Raw genomic sequence first — 22180 nt, forward strand, 5'->3', positions numbered from 1 at the left:
TACATCAATTCCCAGCTGGACTTTATCCAGGTTTCACTGTACAGATGGCTGTGTATACTGCCCTTCAGATCCCTACGGGAGAAGATTTATAACATCTCCCCTCTTCCTCCTTTAATAACTTGTTTCAGTGTCTAATAGTCATCGCGATGGTGAAGTTTTTTTCTCATTTCTGACTTAAATCTCTCCACCTGCCCGTTAACCATATGTCTTTGCCCTTTGACCTCAATAGAAGTGGGAAGCAGGCCATTATTATTACTCTTCTATTTCTTTAATAATCTGTTGAAAGACAATGCTTCATCCATTGTACAAATCTGTTTATTGTACCTGAGACAGGCATGATTTTATTTCAGAATCGAGACTATTTAAAAAATAATACTAGCACATGCTTCTAGAAAATTCAAATCATAATGTATATGAAATAAAAAGCAAAAGTATATCCTCCCTTCCCACCATCTTGCTCTTCAATGTAATCTTTGTTCCTAAATTAGTATGTTGCTTTCCAGGCCTTTTTCTATGTAACTAGGTCAGAAAGTAAGTAAATAAATCTGTAAAAATATTATGAGAACAATAAAATAAAGATTCATACTAATCATATGGCAATGTAGTTTCCATTGTGATTCTTTTCTCTCATTCTTATTAGTGTTTTGGTTCCCCAACATAAAATACCAGAAGGAAACTTAGTGATACAGTAGTGTTTCATTTTAAACACTACATGTACAGTTTTAAAATTATGTTAAATTGTAAAATTTAATCAAATTTAAAATGTGTGAAAATATCGATACAATCATGGAAAACTGACAGTATCAACTAAAGCTAAGTATACACCCACCCAGCAAACGTGGGCATATAATAGAAATGAGTGCTTATGGCCACCAAAAGACATGTAATAGAATGTTCATAGCATCATTATTTGTAATGGCCCCGAACTGTAAAATCTAAGTGTCCTTCAAAGCAGAAGAGATAAAGAAACTGGTATAGTCATATAGAGCAATAAAGCACAGTTATAAAAAATGATTGAAATTCTGGATAATGTTTTTTTTTTTTTTAATTCTGGATAATGTTGAGCAAAAGCTAGACCCAAAAGAATACATATGTATAACTTCATTTATATGAAGCCCAAAAGCATGTAAAAAATGGTCTATGGTAGTAGAGATAGAAGTAATGGTCTAGGGATCCCTGGGTGGCGCAGTGGTTTGACGCCTGCCTTTGGCCCAGGGCGCGATCCTGGAGACCCGTGATCGAATCCCACATCGGGCTCCCGGTGCATGGAGCCTGCTTCTCCCTCTGCCTGTGTCCCTGCCTCTCTCCCTCTCTCTCTGTGTGACTATCATAAATAAATAAAAATTAAAAAAAAAGAAGTAATGGTCTAGCTTTGTGGGATTATTGACTGGATAAGTATATGCAGGAGTCTTCGAGAGTATTGGACATATTCTGTATGTTGATCTGGATGGTGGTTACATGGGTAGGTACGTATTTAAAAATTAGTTGATCTGTGCACTTAATATTTATCTACTTTGCTTTATGTTATATTCCTCACTTTCCACCTCCATCATACCGAGTCTGGAGTTGCTGGTACCTTCTGGGGAGGTGGCTCCCTCTGTTGTACTACCCTTTTATGTATTCTAGGCAAAGCTTTTTTGGGTGACTGAAGGTAGGAGGTTTATTTTTATTGTCTGTTTTGCTCCATCATTTAGTACTCTTCTTTTCCTCTTTTACCTTCCAGGCATTTATACTTTAGTTACATTTTTAAAAAATATGATAAAATGATAATATTATATTTAAAAGTTAGAGTTCACTTAGAGTTATAGTTACTTGAATATTCTCATTTCTGCTTTTCTCATTTATAACTAAGTATAACTAAGCACAGTTATGTCTCCCAGTGAAAAATTTCATTCAGGTTATATTCCAATATAAGTGGATTATAACAGTATATCTCTTTCATAACTGAGGAAATTTGGGTTTGGGTTTTTTCTTGAGGTGATGAAAATGTTCTCAAATCAGGGTACCTGGGTGGCTCAGTGGTTGAGCATCTATCTGCCTTTGGCTCAGGTCATAATCCCGGGAGTCCTGGGATCGAGTTCTGCATTGAGCCTGCTTCTCCCTCTGCCTACCTTTCTGCCTCTCTCTGTGTCTCTCATGAATAAATAAAAAAACCTTTTTTTTTTTTTTAAAGAAAATGTTCTCAAATTATATGGTGGTGATAATTACACCACTCTCTAAATATACCAAAAACCACTCAATTGTATACTTTAAGGGTGAACTTTATGGTATGTAACAAAACAAAATTCAGCCAAAGTTTAAACATAAATTGAGAAACTCCCTTAAAATGTAGAAGGAACAGGGCATTGAAAAGATGACAGAAAAGATAAAAGATACAGAGAACCAATCCAGACTATCCAAGAACTATATTAGGAGTTTCAGAAAGAAAGAGAAAAGGACGCCTAGCTGACTCAGTGGTTAAGCGTCCACCTTTGGCTCAGGGCATGATCCTGGAGTCCCGGGATCGAGTCCCATATCAGGCTCCCTGCATGGAGCCTGCTTCTCCCTCTGCCTGTGTCTCTGCCTCACTCTCTGTGTCTCTCATGAATAAATAAATAAAATCTTAAAAAAAAAAAAAAAGAAAGCAGAGAATAAGAAATTAGCAAAGAAAGCATGTGAGAATTTCCCCAAAGTGAAGAAAGATATAATCAAATTGAATAGGTTTATTGAGAAGAAAGTGGAACGAAAAAAAGACCTCTAAACTAAACATAATCACTGTGAATCCTTAGAGTACAAGAGAATAGGATTCTAAAGGCCCAAAGATGGAAAAAAAAAAAAAAGCTTACCTACAATGAAACAGGAGTGAGACTGGCACACATTCTTTATCAGCAACCCAGAAAACCAGAAGATTATGAACAATGCATTTTTGGCCACCTAGAATACCAGACCCTAATCAACTATCATGAAACTCTGAGGGCAAGAAAATGCCTTTTCAGGGATACAAAAACTCTGCTTTCTTCAAAGTTGTTTTTCTAAGGAAGTTACTTGAGAATGTCCAGTAAAACAAGACAGTATACCAAGAAAGAAAAACCAGGGATTTAAGGAAACAGTTCCAACAGAAGAGAGTAATAAAAGGAGTTCCAGGCTGCTGGCTGTGCAGAAAGGCCTGGAAAACAATCTGCCCATGTTGGAATGGGAGAATGAAAGGTTTGACAGTATTCAGGGAGGGAAAAAACTCCCATAGATTCCAAAGATAGGATAGTATGTTTGAGGTTAGTATACTGTAAAACTTTGGTTAAGGCAGATAATGCAAAGAAAGAGAGGAAAGAGAGAAAAAAAAAAGGAAGAAAGAAGGAAGAGGGGAGGGAGGGAGTGAAGAAAGAGGGAGGGAAGAAGGAAGAAAATACACCACAAAGCATTCTAGGAACAAAGTGTATTATATGCATAAGGAAATGTAATCATGGCACATAATTTGACTCTGTCATTAATAGTTATATAGTTTATAATGATGTAAGCACTGTTGATTGATTTCGAACTTTCCTAGAGAAACCATAGAAAAAGCACATAAGACTAAATTATGGTTACAGAACAAAATGTAAATGCCAGTCATCCTGACAAGGTAAAAATAAAAGTACAGATGATTTGCAAGATGAAAGGGGAAAATAAGAAGTAAGGGGAAGTGTAAGGGGGGCTGTTACCCTCTTAGAACATAAAATGTATGATACCATCTGTATTTGACAGAACAAAAAAGAAAGTTTTAGTGTATAATGTAGGTTACAAAGATAACCAACAGATGGGGGCAAAATGTTTGAACCTTTATATCTGCTTTTAGACTATCTCAGAGTCTCTTTGTTGTGTGTTCCCATCCCTTCTTATTTTTTTCTATCATTCTGATGGAGTAAGGAGAGGTTGTAAACCTGTGTGCTCAGTCTACACTCTGAGCCTTTTGTATGTTATTCACAAAGCCCCTAAACCATCTTTCATGCACAAGATTCTGGCTCTCTTCCATCAGCTATTGAATGAACATTAGAAATTTTCTCTAAAATTGAGGAAGACACAAAGAGATGGAAAAACATTCCATGCTCATGGATTGGCAGAATTAATATTGTGAAAATGTCAATGTTACCCAGGGCAATTTACACATTTAATGCAATCCCTATCAAAATATCATGGACTTTCTTCAGAGAGTTAGAACAAATTATTTTAAGATTTGTGTGGAATCAGAAAAGACCCCGAATAGCCAGGGGAATTTTAAAAAAGAAAACCATAGCTGGGGGCATCACAATGCCAGATTTCAGGTTGTACTACCAAGCTGTGGTCATCAAGACAGTGTGGTACTGGCACAAAAACAGACACATAGATCAATGGAACAGAATAGAGAACCCAGAAGTGGACCCTGACCTTTATGGTCAACTAATATTCGACAAAGGAGGAAAGACTATCCACTGGAAGAAAGACAGTCTCTTCAATGAATGGTGCTGGGATAATTGGACAGCCACATGCAGAAGAATGAAACTAGACCACTCTCTTGCACCATACACAAAGATAAACTCAAAATGGATGAGAGATCTAAATGTGAGACAAGATTCCATCAAAATCCTAGAGGAGAACACAGGCAACACCCTTTTTGAACTTGGCCACAGTAACTTCTTGCAAGATACATCCACAAAGGCAAAAGAAACAAAAGCAAAAATGAACTATTGGGACTTCATCAAGATAAGAAGCTTTTGCACAGCAAAGGATACAGTCAACAAAACTAAAAGACAACCTACAGAATGGGAGAAGATATTTGCAAATGACATATCAGATAAAGGGCTAGTTTCCAAAATCTATAAAGAACTTATTAAACTCAACACCAAAGAAACAAACAATCCAATCATGAAATGGGCAAAGGACATGAAGAGAAATCTCACAGAGGAAGACATGGACATGGCCAACACGCACATAAGAAAATGCTCTGCATCACTTGCCATCAGGGAAATACAAATCAAAACCACAATGAGATACCACCTCACACCAGTGAGAATGGGGAACATTAACAAGGCAGGAAACCACAAATGTTGGAGAGGATGTGGAGAAAAGGGAACCCTCTTACACTGTTGGTGGGTATGTGACCTGGTGCAGCCACTCTGGAAAACTGTGTGGAGGTTCCTCAAAGACTTAAAAATAGACCTGCCCTATGACCCAGCAATTGCACTGTTGGGGATTTACCCCAAAGATTCAGATGCAATGAAACGCTGGGACACCTGCACCCCGATGTTTCTAGCAGCAATGTCCACAATAGCCAAACTGTGGAAGGAGCCTCGGTGTCCATCGAAAGATGAATGGATAGAGAAGATGTGGTTTATGTATACAATGGAATATTACTCAGCCATTAGAAACGACAAATACCCACCATATGCTTCAACGTGGATGGAACTGGAGGGGATTATGCTGAGTGCAGTAAGTCAATCGGGGAAGGACAAACATTGTATGTTCTCATTCATTTGGGGAATATAAATAATAGTGAAAGGGAATATAAAGGAAGGGAGAAGAAACGTGTGGGAAATATCAGGAAGGGAGACAGAACATAAAGACTCTTAACTCTGGGAAATGAACTAGGGGTGGTGGAAGGGGAGGAGGGCGGGGGGTGGGGGTGAATGGGTGACGGGCACTGAGGGGGACACTTGACGGGATGAGCACTGGGTGTTATTCTGTATGTTGGTAAATTGAACACCAATAAAAATTAATTTATTAAAAAAATAAATAAAATTCACATTGTATAAATGGCCAAAAAAAAAAAAAAAGAAATTTTCTCTAATGGTGCTACCTACCAATCAGATGTTTAATTTTAGTAGAGTTGCCACCTTTTATATATTTATATATATATATATATATATATATATACACACACACACACACACACACACACACACACATATCTCATTGTGGGTGTTTTTGCTATAACGTGTATACATTCCTGGAAAAATTGTCTTGCACACATACTAGAAATCAGGGTTCATGTTAAAAAAATACCATTAGTAGAGAGGCCCATTCAAAAATCCTTGCAAATTAATAACCAATAACTAACTGACAAAACCAGTAAAAGTCTTGATAAAATATCAGCATAGTTAAAAAGGATATGCTAAATTTCTATAAATAAATGCTACAGTATATATAGGACTTTGTGTGAACAAAGGAGTTGAAGGAGTTCTCACTGGAGGGGGATATAAAGAGGAGCAGAGGCTGTTTAGTTGCACCAAAGATTGGGGGAGAGTCAAACAGGAAGCACTTCCTAGACAGGGCACGTGTCTAGCAGAGCCAAGAGGAAGAGCTGGACAGGTGTGGGCCCTGCATGTGGTGAATGGGCCCTCTTGTGGCTTGCCGGGTCCAGCTGTGCTTGTTTACTTAGTGTTCACCGGCTGTTATTAGGTGGCACAAAAGTTGAAACAATGGGAAAAAAAACCCAGCAGATGAAGAGATGTCACTATTTTGTAATATTGAAATTATTTTGTTTGCCAACTCTGTATGTGCAAATTAACCAGAGTTTTAGCAGGACATGTTATATGTAAACATTTTAATGTACTGTACTTTTATTATATTAGGAAAAATGATTGAAAAGGATACAGGGGAAATGCTCATTTCTGGGAGGACTTAAAACACCTACGTTTGTTCATTCAAATTTCATACACTGGGTTTTCATAAAAATGAAGAATAAAAAACGTGCAATGTCAGTAGTATTATTTCTCATGCCAGGAAGTTTTTTAAAAATTTGGGAGCCAAATATGCTATTTTAGGCGAAGTTTCTGTTGGTGTTTGCTTTCTACTATTAAGGCGTGGTTTTATGATTAAATCAAACACAGCGCTGACTGAATATTCTTTATTTCAAACATTTCAACAAAGAATCATATATGTGTAGATTGGTGTAGATATTTTAAATATATTTTAACAAGCCACAAGACAGGTTGAAAAAGTTATAATTTATCAAGTGTATGTAGTAAATGGAAAAATAGGCTCTATGATGCATTTGAATTCAGTTGAATTCAATACTGTAAGGATCACAAACATTAAAATGTTTAAATCCTTCTATTTTCCAAATCTATCCACTTTCCCTTAAGAGATAATTATATTTTAATAAGCGTTTAAAAATAGAGAATTGATGGTTGATAAAGTTTTGTTTTTCTCTTAACTAAGAAACCTATTTCTCTTTCTTAAAAACTCTTTAAAAAATAGCTTTTCTTACTTGAAAACTATTTTTCATATTTCAAATTGTCACTTTTCAAAAAGTTGCTATGTATTTATTATGCAGTCTTGATATCAAATAACCTTTGTTTTTTATGGCTTTAAAAAGTGTGTTTGTTGCAAGGCCTTCTGAATGGATATTTTGAAATCACCGTGTTAGTCTGCCTGACAAGCTGTTGTTGTTGTTGTTGTTTTGTGATGTGAGATGTGAATACATGTCCTGCTGTTACTTTTTTAGCACCTGCTCCTGGTTGCTTGCTGTTTTAGTTGATGTGAACTGGGCAGCTTCCTCAAGTCATTAGTCTCACTGCAGCGTTTTTGGTAGTCAGTTGGTTGTTTTCCATTTGTTTTATGTAAGGTCGTGATTAAGTTTAAAATTAAAAGATATCTCACTACCTATTTTAAAGCAAGCATCTGTGTGCCGTACCCTTTCTTTTTTTTTTTTTTTTTGTTACTGAATTCCAGTTAGCATGTTATGGAATAAAAAGAAACTGTTATCAAGATGTACCTAATAATGTTAATAGCATTTGTGTCTAAGAAAAAGCTATTTAGAGGGGAACAGAATTGGTCAGCAAAGGCGAATAATTACTAAATTCACAATGTAGTGTTTTGTAGCATTTCCAGTTACCAAATTCTGTATACTCATTTGTTCCTTTAAGTCACATGCCTTATGTGGGAAGGCAGCCTTACATAAATATGATGATTGAGTCTGTGCTAGAAAACACTAACTGGGTAAAATGGTCAACTATATTTTTGAATCAAAACCTTTTATCCTTTAAGTGACCATATGGTTATTACAATAGAAATCTAAACAGACTTCCCGATGACTTTCTCTGATAATTTCTATTTCTTGTCTCTGTAAGAGACAGTTCTATTACAAATGAGTTTTATGTATTTTGAGCTTGTTTAATTCCTCCTCCTTAGTTAAGGAGATTGGGTTGGACAGTTCGGCAGTTTTGAATCTTACAGAACCTTTCACGCTTTCAAGACATTTTGTATTTTTCTTTAGCAGTAGTACCACGATTATGATTAAGTAATTATTTGTATAGTTATTTAATGAATACCTCTCTTGATAGAATAAGCTCTATGTATCCAGAAACCAAATTACCATCACCAGCGGTACAATGTATCATCAAATACATGGAGGTCATGGCAATCTTAGTTTGAACCCATATCATGTGAAAATTCTTTTCACATATTTAATGTTAATATTTAATAGGTGTTAGAAGACATCATTGTGTAAATATGTTAATCATTTGCACAAAAGGCCTCCATCCCCTAAATGAGAATGATATGTAATATGCTGAATTAATTAAGACAGCATCGAGGAGATGCCTGTCTTCTATATATTTTTTTTAATTTTTTTTTTTATTATTTATTTATGATAGAGAGAGAGAGAGGCAGAGACACAGGCAGAGGGAGAAGCAGGCTCCATGCGCCGGGAGCCTGATGTGGGATTCGATCCCAGGTCTCCAGGATCGTGCCCTGGGCCAAAGGCAGGCGCCAAACCGCTGCGCCACCCAGGGATCCCCGCCTGTCTTCTATATTTGTTCACTGTGAGGACAAGGAGTTTTATCTGATTTGTTCATGGGTTTATTTCTAGCAGCAAGAACAGTGCCTGCCACAGAAATATATATTGAATCAATGGATTAATAAAAGTAATGACACAATTTAAGAGTAAGAAAGTAAAAAAACCTGATAAAAAATGGCCAAAAGATTCAAATAGACACTTCACAAAAAACATACAGGATGGCACATAAAAAGATGACCAACATTATTCATCATTAGAAAAATACAAATGAAACCCCCAGTGAGATGTTGCTACACACATATTAGAATGACTAAAATAAAAATAACTAGCAGTAGCAAGTGCTGGTGAGGATGTGAGGTGTTAGAACTCTCATTGGTTGGTGGTGGAATAGGCCACTCTGGAAATCAGTTAGTCAGTTTGTTACAAAGTTAAACATACAGGGACGTCTGGGTGGCTCAGTGGTTGAGTATCTGCCTTTGGCTCAGGGGGTGATCCCCGGTCCATGGATCAAGTCCTGCATTGGGCTCCCTGTGAGGGGCCTGCTTCCCCCTCTGCCTATGTCTCTGCCTCTTTCTCTGTGTCTTTCATGAATAAATAAATAGAATCTTAAAAAAATACAAAAAAAACCCCAACAAAGTTCATATACATTTAGCATATGACCCAGCAACCTCAGTCCTCAAAATTTACCCAAGAAAAGTGAAACCATAAGTCCACACATACACACTCACATGAAAGCCTGAACATGGGTTATTTGTGAAGTGTTTATTCATAATTTCTAAAAATTGGAAATAGTCCAAATGATCACTAACTGGTGAATGGATAAATAAATGGCCAAATAAACTATGACACATTAATACAATGGAATATTATGCAGCAAGAAAAGGGAACAAACCACTAACACAAGCAACAACATGGATGACTATCAAGTGCATTATGCTAAAGTGAAAGAAGCCAGACTCAAAAGGCTACTGTATAATACCATTTATATAACATTCTGGAAAAGCAAAATATGGGACAGAGATCAGATAAACACGGAGAAGAGCTCACCAGGGGCTGGGGTGGAAACAGAGAATTGACTACAAAGAGGGAGAACTCTTTGGAATGATGGAAATGTTCTCCATCTTGACTGTGAATGTGCTTACCCAACTCTATACATTTGTCACAATTCATAGAGCTGGACACCAGAAAAAGGGTGCATTTTACTGCATTTAAATTAGACCTTAATAAACCTGACTCAGAACGAGACAAAGAAGGAGTTGATGAGGCTTTTCTCTGTAAGTAGGTGAGTAGATCATTAGCCTGCTGCTTTGAGAATCAGGAATGAACTCAGACTTTCCCACCAAAGAAATGCCTGAGACTTGCCCCACTACTTATTATCCCACCATTGTTATTCTTTTTGTTGCAGGCTTTTAAGTTTCTTGTGGCAAGGTCTTTCGATTTTGTTTATCAGGATCAAGGATCAAAAACCTTTTATTAAGTGATAGCTGCCATTTAGCATTCTGTAAGACCCCGAACTCCCAGTGCCTCATCAAGTGGGTCTAGTTGATGCAGCACATGCCCTGTTTGCCACCCCATAGATTTGCTGAGAGAATCAGAAGATGGTGTGCCTGCACTGTGTAAACTGTAAAGTACTAAAGAAATATACGTGATTTCATTGCCAAATATTAAACCTAGATATAATAAGCAAACTTGGATGTCAGGCATTGGGGAGCAACCCACAAACATAGTATGGATAAGATGTGTAGGAAAGGTGCGCCTGACTTGCTTCTGTGCTGACCCACTGCTGTCTCCTTGTCCAATAGAGTGAATCTGGTGTTCAGGGGTTTTGTCCAAAGCACCCATGAATGGCAGGAATGCAATTCCACACATTGGACAATGTGAAGTGACTTAGTCAAAGGACCGCAATTGGCAAAAGTTGGACTTAGAGGATCTGAAGGAGTGAATCTTCAGCAGGTGTTTTGTATTGTTTTGTTTTTCTGTGCTATGTCTAGTCTTTTATGAGATGGGGCTCCTCTTGCTTTAGTCCAGGTGACCATCACTATAAATGTCCTGTATCACTCATACCCAACATTTTCTTCTGATGCCTCATCTTCCAGTGTTTTTGCCACTCCAGTTCTCCATAGATTTTTATTTCATGTAATAGCCAGCTTTTATCCTCATGAGTATTCTCATGAACCCACTGGTATCAGTGGTAAGGTTTTAGCTACAGTCGTAACAGATTTCTCTTCTTACTTTCTATACATACACACACCATTAGAAATTTTGCCTTTTTGCTTCTTAGATCGCTATGTGCTCTGTCTTGTAGAGGCACTTCAGGTTGAGCTCAACAAATACTTATTTGCGTGACTTTGTGTGTTTTTTTTTAATTAAAAAAATTCTTATTTATTTTTAAAAGATTTATTCATTTATTTTTAGAGAGAGAACATGAATAGGAGGGGCAGAGGGAGAGAGAATCTCAAGCAGACTCCTTGCTGAGCATGGAGGCTTGATCTCTGGGTCATGAGATCAAGACCTGAGCTGAAACCAAGAGTTGAACACGTAACTGACTGCACCATTCAGGTGCCTCAGTTCTTTCTTTCTTTCTTTTTTTTTTAAGTTGACTCCATGCCCAGCGTGGAGCCCCAACATGGCTTGAGCTTACGACTTTGAGATCAAGACCTAAGCTGAGGTTAAGAGTTGGATGCTTAACCAACTGAGCTACTCAGGTGCCTCCTGTTTTTTTACTTGTAAAATGCAGGCAATAGTTTCAAATTTGCTATTGCTACCATGTTGCTGTAGGAATCACTATAGCTTAGGAAAGCTTGCCGGAAGCTCCAAAGTTCTGTGCCAGTATGAGGCAGTAGTATTATTAATGGCATTCTTCTCATGATTTTAACACTAATAAATTATTATGTTTCTCCAGGAAGAGTCACCCCAGGGCAGCTCATGTCCTATATTCAGCTCTTTAAGAACAATCTCAAAGCTATAGTGAATCACTGTGGGCTTCTACAGCTTGGGCTGGCCACAGTTCAAACTCTGAAACACCCGCAGACTGCCAAGTGGGACAACTTCCTGGCTTTTGAAAGACTCCTTCTCCAGGTATGTTGCTATAGGAGTTTCTTGGGATATTAAGAATTAAAATTTTCACTTCCGGGGAAAATTTTTGATGTTTATTATAGTCTTAGTTATAAGTCATATTATTGGCATATACTCTGTATCATGTTCTCTAAGAGCCTCTAAATTATAATTATAGTAGAAATTTTCCATACCTATGTTTTTGGTGGTTGTTGTTGTTGTTGTTGTTGTTTTTGACAGTGACATCTTTGGTTTTTCACTCGTACCAAGAACATATTTTGAGCATTTGACTAACCTCTTTTCAATTTTATGCCATCTGGAACTTTCTTGATCTTCCTGGCATCTTTATTCAGTCTTTGCAGAATATTACTACTATTTACATTTCTCCTGACACTAATCTCTAATCCTAAGTGCTCTCCACATAGACTCAATATAATTTACCCATTTTAAATATTTATTTTATACTCTTTCATTGAACAACTAAGACTAGAAATAAAATAGAAATATCTCTGATACTTATATAACCCTTCCTTGCTCTGATTCTCCTTTGTCCTTTCCCAGAGGTAATCACAAGCTTGATTTCTTGTTTCTGTATTTTTATTAAATATTTATCCACAAATAGAGTATTGTGCTCTGAGTTTTACTTTTTATGTAAGTAATATTGTACTATAGATAGTCCTCAACAACTTGTGTTTTCCTCTCAACATTCTATTTTTAAGATCATTCAAGGTGACACATATAGATCTAGTTCATTTATTTAAACTATATCATACCATACTATTTGATTGTATGAACATACAACACTTTATTTATCCAATTCATATGGGTATATAGACAATTTCATATTCGTGTGTGTGTGTGTGTGTGTGTAGAGGGAGGGAGAGAGAAAGAGAGTGAGAAAGAGAGAGAAGAAAGAAGAAAGAATGTAGTAAATATCCCAGAACATGTGTTTTGGGTACATGTGAAAGTTTCTCTAAGATATATATCTTAGAAAGAATGTTAGGTTGACATGCATATTGTTGAATTTACTAAATATCAACAAAATAATCATCGAAGAGGTTGACCTAGTTGACCCGTCTACTAGGCATATATGATATTTTGTTTCCCTTCATAGTGTCCAGTACTCAGTATTATCAAATTATAACATTTTTTAATAGTGGGTCAGTGCTATTTCTTTATATAAGTTTGCAATTCTCTGACTACTGATGAGGTCGAGCATCTTTTATACTATTTATTGACTCTTCAGTTTTCCTCTTCTGTCAATTGCTTGTTCTTATAACTGTGCCCATTTTTATTCATTGGTAACAGAAAGCTGTCTTATATCATGCAAATATTTCTCCGAGGCTGTGGTTTGTCTTTCAATTCCAGCATCTTGTTCAAGAGTTTAGAGTTTTAATGTAGTCTAGCTAATTAATATTATCCTTTATGGTTTGTTTATGTTTTATATTAAAATCTATTTCTACCCCTAATTTCCAAATATATTTTTCTGTATTTTTTTGCTAAAAATTAATTTTTGGCATTTGAAATTTTAATCCACATGGAATTTGTTTTTGTTTTTGATATTATTCAGAGCTTTCTTTTCTTCCGTATGGATAGTCTAGTCTGCCACATGTTTATGAAATACTGCATTGTATCGTAAATTACTTACCTAAGAGTTGTTTTCCTCTTTCTCATGTTGTCCGAAGACCAGTCAATTTTGTTCCAATGTCTACTTTTTACCCAAATGATTCGGGCAAATCCAGATTGTTCTCAGAGTACATTGGCATTCTCATTTCCCTACCTAATGATTAGTTTAGCAGTTCAAGCCAAAGATAGGCAAAGGGTATAGATATAGATATAAGTATATAATAAAGAAACAATCTCCCTTTTCTGCTTCTTGATGTATGCTTAGGATGTGAGCATTTTGTGCTAATGAAGGGAGCTCACTGTGATCCTGAGGAAGACAGACAGAACCTGGATCTTTGATGACTTTGAACTTCAACTCAAATACCTTGTTTTGTAAGAGAATAATTCTCATTGTTTGAACCACTTAAAAAACGTTGGTTTTCAGTTATTTGGAGCCAAGAAATCTTCATCCTTTTCCTAGTGATATGTAATACACTAAAATCCCATAGAAAACTGGGTTGATTTCTGTTTCTAGTCTGTTCCAGTGGCCAGTTTATCCACTACAGAATTAATACTACAGTGTTTTAAAATCAATATGTCCAGTTTTATGCTTTTCCTTATAAGAGGGAATTATTGGATCTGTGGGTATTTTAAAGGCTTTAATACCATTGTTAGTTGAAATTTTTTAAGATACAGTTTTCTGACTGTCCTTTGCTGCCTTATAGGGTTACTCTTGACTTTGCCTAACAACTTTGCATTTGTATTTGTGCTTATTTCTTCCTTTCTCCACTTTCTTGATACCACGTTCTTTTTGGGTGCACTGACCAAATACTAGGACGCTGTTCAATAGAGCAGTGAAAAGAGGCATCGTCATCTTACTCTTGTCTTTAAAGAAAATGTTCTAAAATTTTAAAACCATTAAATATTATGTTTGCTGAGGTTTTTTTTTTTTTTTAAATCAGGCTAAGAAAGTTCCTTCCTAAACCACGTTTGCTGAGTTATTATTTTGTTGTTGTTTTTATCATGTATAAATGTTGAGTTTCAGTTCTAAATACTATGAATTTCTTTAGATGACTATGTAGGGTTTTTTCTCCCTTAATTGTTAATGTGGTGAATTGTATTTATAATTTTTTAATGTTAAGTAATTGTTAACTTGGTCCTACACACACATACTACTGGATTTAGTTTGCTAATATTTTACTTAGCTGTTTGCATTTATGCTCATAGATGAGATTAGCATATACTTTTTCCTTATTGTGCTGCTGTTGTCTGGTTTTGAAACAAAGGTTTTGGCAGTTTTTAAAAATCAGGGCGAGTTTCATTTTTTCCAGAGCTGTTTGCTCAATGGTGAAATAAAAATCTCTAAGGAATCATCTCAACATAGCTCTGTTGTTGCTAGATTTAGATTTTTATTTCCGATTTAATTATGTAAATATTTCTCAATCTATTTAATCTGTTTTTTCTTGAGTTTATTTTGGTAGTTTCTATTAGCTTAAGTTGGCTGCTCATTTGTACTTTCAAATTTATTGGCATACATTTATTCATAGAATTCTGAAGAATTTAAATCTCCTTTGAATCCATAGCCATATTCCATTTTTGAATGCCTAGTATTTTTATTGTGCTCACTTTGGCCTTCTTTTGGTCAGTATGAGCGGCATAATGACTCGTTCTGAAGATCCAGTGGTCTGTCCCTGCACCGGTGAGCCTCTTCTATGCCCTCACCTGTACTTCTCTATTAAAGGCCAGGAGTTCAGAGGAATACCACAGTTCTACTCGAATACCAGGGGTTACTGTGGCATTCTCCTTTCCATATCTGAAACTCCCCCTCTCTGACAGTGAAGAACCTGTCTCTCATCACCCTCAACATATTTCATGACGTGATAAATTCCCCCATATGTAACCAGTGTTCCATTAGAGCTGCTGCCTCTCTCACTTCTGCCTCACCTGGGCTCTGTCTTCCTGCTGCAGGCCATGGCCAAGTGGATGGTCTCTTATGCTTCACACACCAGCGCCCTGCTGAAGCCCCCACGTGGATGCCCTTCTCACATCACTTGAGCTCCAACACCTTGCACTGTGCTGCCCCTGTCTCACCCTCAGGCATGGGTGCCCTCCTCACTCCACAGTCTTCAGGACCCCCCAGCGGGCCCCACGGCTGCTCCCCTGGCACAGATGTCTCCTCATTGGGCAGACTCTGGCTCCCTGCCAGTATCCTGCCGTTGCCACTCCCCTGTTGAGATGCTTACACTTCCTGCTCAGGCTCTAACAGGGTCTTGGGATAGTACTCTCTTCCAACCTCCAGTGAATGCTTTTCTCACCTCCTTTGGTTCTGACAACCCATAGAGACCTGCTGCTTCATTTCCCCACACATCCCATGACCCCCATCCCACCATGCCCTCCTCATGAGCCCCAGGGACCTTGATAGACTTCTGTATCCTTCCTTCGACCTGCCACCCTTCCCCCTACCCCCTTACTCAGGTTCTCCTACCCTGCACTGGGCCCTCATTGCCTCTGGCCTCCACATGGATGTCCTCTCTCTCCTCCTGGGGTTCCAACAGTGCTGGGTCCTGCCACTCACTAGGTGAAGATGCTCTCCTCACCCGCCTTTGATGGCAACAGCCTACACTGTTGCTCCCCCCATGGGTACCCCTTTCATTCCTTTCAGCTCTGATCACCTGCTCAAGGCCTCTTCTCCAATTCTTTCCTCCTCACTGCCCTGCCGCACAGACAGCTCCCTCACCCTCTGCTGCCCGCAGTTCCAAAATCTGACAAAAGTGTTTCAAAACAAGGCAGAGCAGTTTTCTCTCAGGAATGATCATCTCTCAGCTCACTAGAGAAGCTTCTGAAGAAACTTGATGCATATAAAGTCCAAGCTATTTTATATTTATAATTAATTTTTAAAATCCTGTTCCGTATTAGACTGCCTCAGATGTGACCATGGGACTTGGTGTGGTTCCTTTAGCAAGTGGGAAGGAATAAAAACACTGGGAAAAAGACGTAAGCACTTAAAATGCTAAGACCCTACTTTTATCATAATTGCACATTACCCAGGCTAGTGCGGTGTTCTCAGTCATTTCTGGGTCCTTGCAAATTAGTGTTTTAGCATAGGCGAACCTGTAGGCCGGTCATCATAATTGCTCTTTGGTTATTGACATGTTTCCTTTATATAGTGTATACACTTATCCATCAGTGTAACAAGGCCTGATGTAAAAGTGTAACAAGGCCTGCATCCCTTTTACAGACTTTGGTTTGAAAGGAGACCATCTAAGTTTATTTTGAGGATGAGGGCAACTTCTAGCTTTTCCCAAAGAGCTTGAGAGCCACCTAGATTCAGATCTCAGCCGGTATTGAGAGTTGTTTATTTCTTTGGAGACTCATTTCCACCACTCTCTACCAGGCTTCTGTCACTGAGACCTCAATGTTGACTTTATAACTAACATTACAGACAACCTTGGTTAAGAAAAAGGAATTGGTCCTGGAGATCTGTAATTAAACACAGGTTAACTGCCTTTCCTCTGCACTACCGTCTCTCAGTTCAGTGGTTTTGGCAATTTTATGACAAGTCAGCAACAGATCTGAGTACAATTCATGAGACTTACGTTTGGCTCAGGCTTCTGAAAATGACAGAAAGATAATGTTACGTGCTCGAAAGAGAAACCGTTTTGAGTGTTGTTGGGAAAAATCTAATATTTATTAGCAGTGAATATGCTTTTAAAAACCAAAGGAGATAAAATATCTTCTCAATTCCTTTTCCTCTCCCTTATCTCCAAAGTTCCAAAATCAGTCTGTGTTTAAGGCGTTTGGTACATATGGGCTCATTAAGAGATAATTATTTCTGTTTCAAATTTAAAATGTAGAAAAGAGCAAAAGTTAACTTGAACATGGATACGTTTATGATTCTATTAAGGAATGTATTCATTTGTAAGAGTAGCTTTGCTTTTTTTTTAAATACAAATATGGATTTACTTAATTTGGATGGTAGTCTATGGAGAATTCTCTTTTTATTATATACCACGCAAGTTTGATTTAGTCACCTCATCTAATTTGGTTTAAATTGCTTATCTCATAGTGTTTGCTGTTGTTAGGACAGAATAAAATTATGTATGTGTATCACTAAGTACAGTGCTTGGCATATAGTAAGTGCTCGATAAATAGCAGTTATTTTTTTATTCTTTCAGCTGAACCAGGAATATCACATTGCCAATTTGTTTTATGCGAGTAATGCCTTTTAACATACTCTCACCTAGATTTTGTTTTTTTTTACTTAAAATTTGTTAAGGAAAAATGAGATTGTTACTTAGAAAAATGCTACCAACTCCTTGTATTTACTGTTTGATAATGTTTCACAGCATTTTTCTTTAAAAGTAGATATAAATCCCATTGTTTCTACAATGCATATCTAATGTTTTTATAATTGTCACAAAGAAAAACTTTATTGACCATAATTTATCACGGCTATGAAGCAGTCGCAAACTCTGTGTAGAGAAGGGAGCTGGGTTTATACTTCCTAAAAAACAGACCTTGTACATATGTGTTTTCTATCTCCAGTTATTTCTTTAGGCAGAATTTATATTTCTAAATTAAAGTATCCAACTTGGAAAGTGATTTTTAAATAAAATATAAAGGAGTTACAAAGCTATTCAAGATAAGCCACGTGCATGTTGCTTTAGTTTTAAATTCCACCTTTCTTTGCAATGAAAAGTAGGCATACCATTTTACTAGTTGTCAAAGTAGTTTTAATGGGTAGAATGAGTTCCTTTTGTGATATACTAAATTTCAAAATATCTCTTCTATAACAAATCAGATTTCCCTAAGCTAAATAAGTGTGTCTGCTTGTGCTATAATAAATTAAGGGTTTACCTTCCCAGTCCTCTAGAGCTTCTATGATGTTCCCGGCCCTTTGGCTTGGTTTGGAAATGTCATGCCTCATTTCAGTTCCATACCTGACCTCATTGACAACCTGGGAGGTCCTATTTTGTTATGATTTGTCACTTACAAAAGTACTGGTGACATCATTCGAGTGAAGAGTAAGGCAAGGGGATGCCTGGGTGGCTCAGCAGTTGAGCATCTGCCTTCAGCCCAGAGTGTGATCCTGGGGTCCTGGGATCGAGTCCCCTATTGGGGTCCCTGCATGGAGCCTGCATCTCCCTCTGCCTGTGTCTCTGCCTCTCTCTCAGTGTCTCTCATGAATAAATAAATAAAATCTTTAAAAAAGTGAGATAAGAAGTAGAAAAAGATGATCCCCAAAGTCAGACCTGAGTGTCATTTATAGATTAAGGAGATTTTCTTTTTTAATAGGTTTTTCCTGAAAAGGAAAATTGTGGAGCATGTTTAAAAGGAAACCTCTTACTTCTTTTATACTCCACTCTCAACTGTTCTGACACCAAACATGTAGGGCTTTTCCTACACCAACTAGTTCTCCAACTCTAAACAGCAACTGAGTGGCCCGCATTTCAGTCATGACACTAACTACCTGGAGCTAGTGCAGACCCCACAGGTTACAGGCTCAGTGCCACAAGACTGCCCCCAACTCCAGACACCAACTGCAAATCTGGGCCTCTCCTACTTCTCACCAACGTCTTCTGTATTGGGTCTCCCATGACCTCTTCCTTGGGTTTGGTAATTTGCTATAATGGCTCACAAAACTCAGAGATATATTTATTTAAGTTTACCAATTTATTATAAAGGATGTTACAAGGATAAAGATAAATATTCAGATTAAGAGGTACATAGGGTGAGGTCTGGAAAGGTCTTGAGTGCAGTGGCTTCTGTCCCCATGTGGTTGGGATGTGCCACCCTCCCAGCACATGCATGAGTTTACCAACCCCAAAACTGTATACTTTAGGGATTTTTGTGGAGGCTTCATTACATGGGCAGGATTGATTGACTCAGACTATAGCCCCTTCCCTTCCCTGGAGGATGGGGATAGGGTGAAGCTGAAAGTTAGAGGCTTCTATGCATGGCTTGGTCTTTTTAGTGACCAGTCCCCAGGAACTATCTAGGAATTCACCAAGAGTAACCTTGTTAGAATGAAAGATGCTCCTATCATCCAAGAAATTCCAAAGGATTTAGAAGTTCTGTGTACCAGGAACCAGGGTCAAAGACTAAATATTAGAACAAATGATGCTCTTAGCACCCCTATCGCTCAGGAAAATACAAGAGTTTTGTGTGCCAGGAACTGGGGACAGAGAGTAAATATATATTTCTTATTATGTCATGGTGTTTTTCACAGTATTACATCAAAATGACTCACAAAGGCAAGTAGTAGAGAGGAAGAAGTTCCCCCATTCCTGATTTCCACCAGGAAGGGGTTTCTGTAGGCATGTCCTAGTCTGTCTCTGACCCTTTACACCCTCCTCTCTTAGGAAGAGGGGTGTTTTTTTCTGGTTGGCCAATTTGGGATGACGGGACAGGCTACACTCTGCCTTTTTTCCTCTCTAGAGGGGCTCTGCTTGTGGAGAGCACTTCAGCTCTTCCAGGGCGAGAATATGCCTTCTTCTTTCTCTACTCTTCTTACTCTTTAAAGCATGCTGGAAGCAGGGAGCAGGTGCTGTGGCCTGCGTCTTCATGGGAGGGCTTCCCTGGTCAGAGCTGGCTCACAACCTGGAGGAATAGACTGCCTGGAGCTCCATAGGGACAAGTGGCCAACAGACCTGGGACTTTTACCACCCAGGCTGGCCTTTATCATTAATAAGAGTGATGTTTAGACTCATGCCTTTACTAAGGTCTGCTTTGTTTCTCAGCGTGTTCAGAACTGTGGCCGGGAAGAGGGGTGCTTTTTTTTTTTTTTTTTGGTGGCTCCCTTGGAGAGCCCTACAGTCATCAGCAGTAGTTTTGAATGAAATTTCTTAAATATTTTTGGAGAAGAGTTAAATGGAGATTTGTCAGTTACCTCTTTGGACATTTGTATTAAGCAGTTGTTACAAAGAGAGGTAGGAGGGAGATTATGACATAATGCAGAGGAAAACTTTCTTTTTTGATAATTAGGTTGAAAATAGCAAAGGTAGTTTTCCATTCTGAAAACAAAGGGAGCAGATTTGGGCAGAAGAGTGCTACCATTTTTCATTGATCCTAGAATGTTCATTTTTTTTGCATTTTAATATTTCTGAAATTGAGACACATCCTGAAATCCATGGTATTTCTCTGTTTAATGGCAGTGTTCTGTTTCTTACTAGAAGTATGTAAAATAATGGTGTGTGTTGTAATCAGTGGTATCTTAAAGTCAATCAAATGGGGCTTCGAAGGTAGGAAGCAGATGAAAAATCCCCCCCAGACCTTAGATCTGACTTGGTGTCTTCCTGATTGCTGTATTGCCCACTGGGTTAAAATAGTGGCAGTTTGTCTTTGCTGGCTGTGTGACAAAAGGTTTGTCAATTGGGATATTCATTTCACTTTAGCACCTTTTTAAGTTGAGGAGGTGATTTTTTTTTTTTCCAGCAAGTTTGTGCCCAGTGAACTATGCTGCGAATACATCAGGACTATTTAAGGGACACTGAACTTTCCCCTAATATGCTTTAGGACTGGGGATGGATGCTTTGGGGATGACCTCTTAGGCTAGCACTATGAGGTTTTTGGTTAAGATTTTTCCAATGGATTCTTGATAGCTCAGGAATGTGTTGACTTAGCTTGGGTCGCTATAGTGAAATACAATTTGTATAATATTTTAAATATTGGGCAGCCTGGGTGGCTCAGCGGTTTAGTGCCACCTTCAGCCCAGGGCCCGATCCTGGCGACCCGGGATCGAGTCCCACGTCGGGCTCTCTGCATGGAGCCTGCTTCTCCCTCTGCCTGTGTCTCTGCCTCTCTCTCTCTCTGTGTCTCTCATGAATAAATGAGTAAAATCTTTTAAGAAAATATTAAAACAGTGTTTGTAAATAGTTAAAAATCATTACATTTTATTTATAAATTATAATAATTTATTTATATAAATATATTATTTAAAATAAACCCATGATTAGTGTTTTAAAGCAATACTAATGTGAAAAATTTACTTATTTGCTTTTTTTAATGTTTTGTAATTCATTTTGATTAAAAACATGCGAGACCTTTTATTTGCAGCTGCTGATTACTTGTTTTTTTTTTAAAGATTTTATTTATTTATTCATGAGAGACACAGAGAGAGAGAGGCAGAGGGAGAAGCAGGCTCCATGCAGGGGGCCTGAGACAGGACTCGATACGGGACTCCAGGATCATGTGCTGGGCTGAAAGCAGGTGCTAAACCGCTGAGCCACTCAGGGATCCCTGATTACTTGTTTTGAACTAGAATTTAGTTAGAACAACAGACCTGAAGTTAGTTACTTTGATTTAAGAAATAGAACCACCAAGAAACACTATTTAGAACAGTGAGAAAAGGGACGCCTGGGTGGTTCAGGGGTTGAGCATGTGCCTTTGGCCCAAGATGTGTGATCCTGAGTCTGGGGATCGAGTCTCGTCTCGCATCCGGCTCCCCGCAGGGAGCCTGCTTCTCCCTTTGCCTATGTCTCTGCCTCTTTGTGTGTCTCTCATGATTACATAAATAAAATCTTAAAAAAAAAAAAAACAAGTGAAAAAAATAACAAGTACAAAGGTTGGTATAGTCTCCCAACTCTTCTAACCATTTGCTTTGTTTGTCTTCCTTTCTCTGTCTATAGATTGCTGCAGGGCCTCCTTTTGGAGTGTTTCACATTATTCCTAGCTCTTAAGTATTAGCTTCAGGACTGAGTTAGAGATCTCCTCTTCCCAGGCACATCCACATGCGAACACATGCATGTGTACACACACACACACACACACACACACACACACACACGCAGT

At 38.0% G+C, this 22180-nt stretch overlaps 1 protein-coding gene across 4 annotated transcripts in view; it reads left to right on the forward strand.

Moving 5' to 3' along the window:
• Positions 1–22180, forward strand: part of SCFD2 (sec1 family domain containing 2) — a 434949-nt gene that overhangs the window by 96463 nt on the left and 316306 nt on the right. For all 4 annotated transcript variants that reach the window (XM_072748999.1, XM_026016506.2, XM_026016507.2 and 1 more), the window contains exon 4: positions 11634–11809. In XM_072748999.1, coding sequence (XP_072605100.1) covers positions 11634–11809 — 176 coding nt within the window. The remainder of the gene's footprint in view (positions 1–11633; positions 11810–22180) is intronic.

This window comes from Vulpes vulpes, chromosome 2, assembly GCF_048418805.1.
Source record: "Vulpes vulpes isolate BD-2025 chromosome 2, VulVul3, whole genome shotgun sequence".
In the NCBI taxonomy this organism is placed as follows: Eukaryota; Metazoa; Chordata; class Mammalia; order Carnivora; family Canidae; genus Vulpes; species Vulpes vulpes.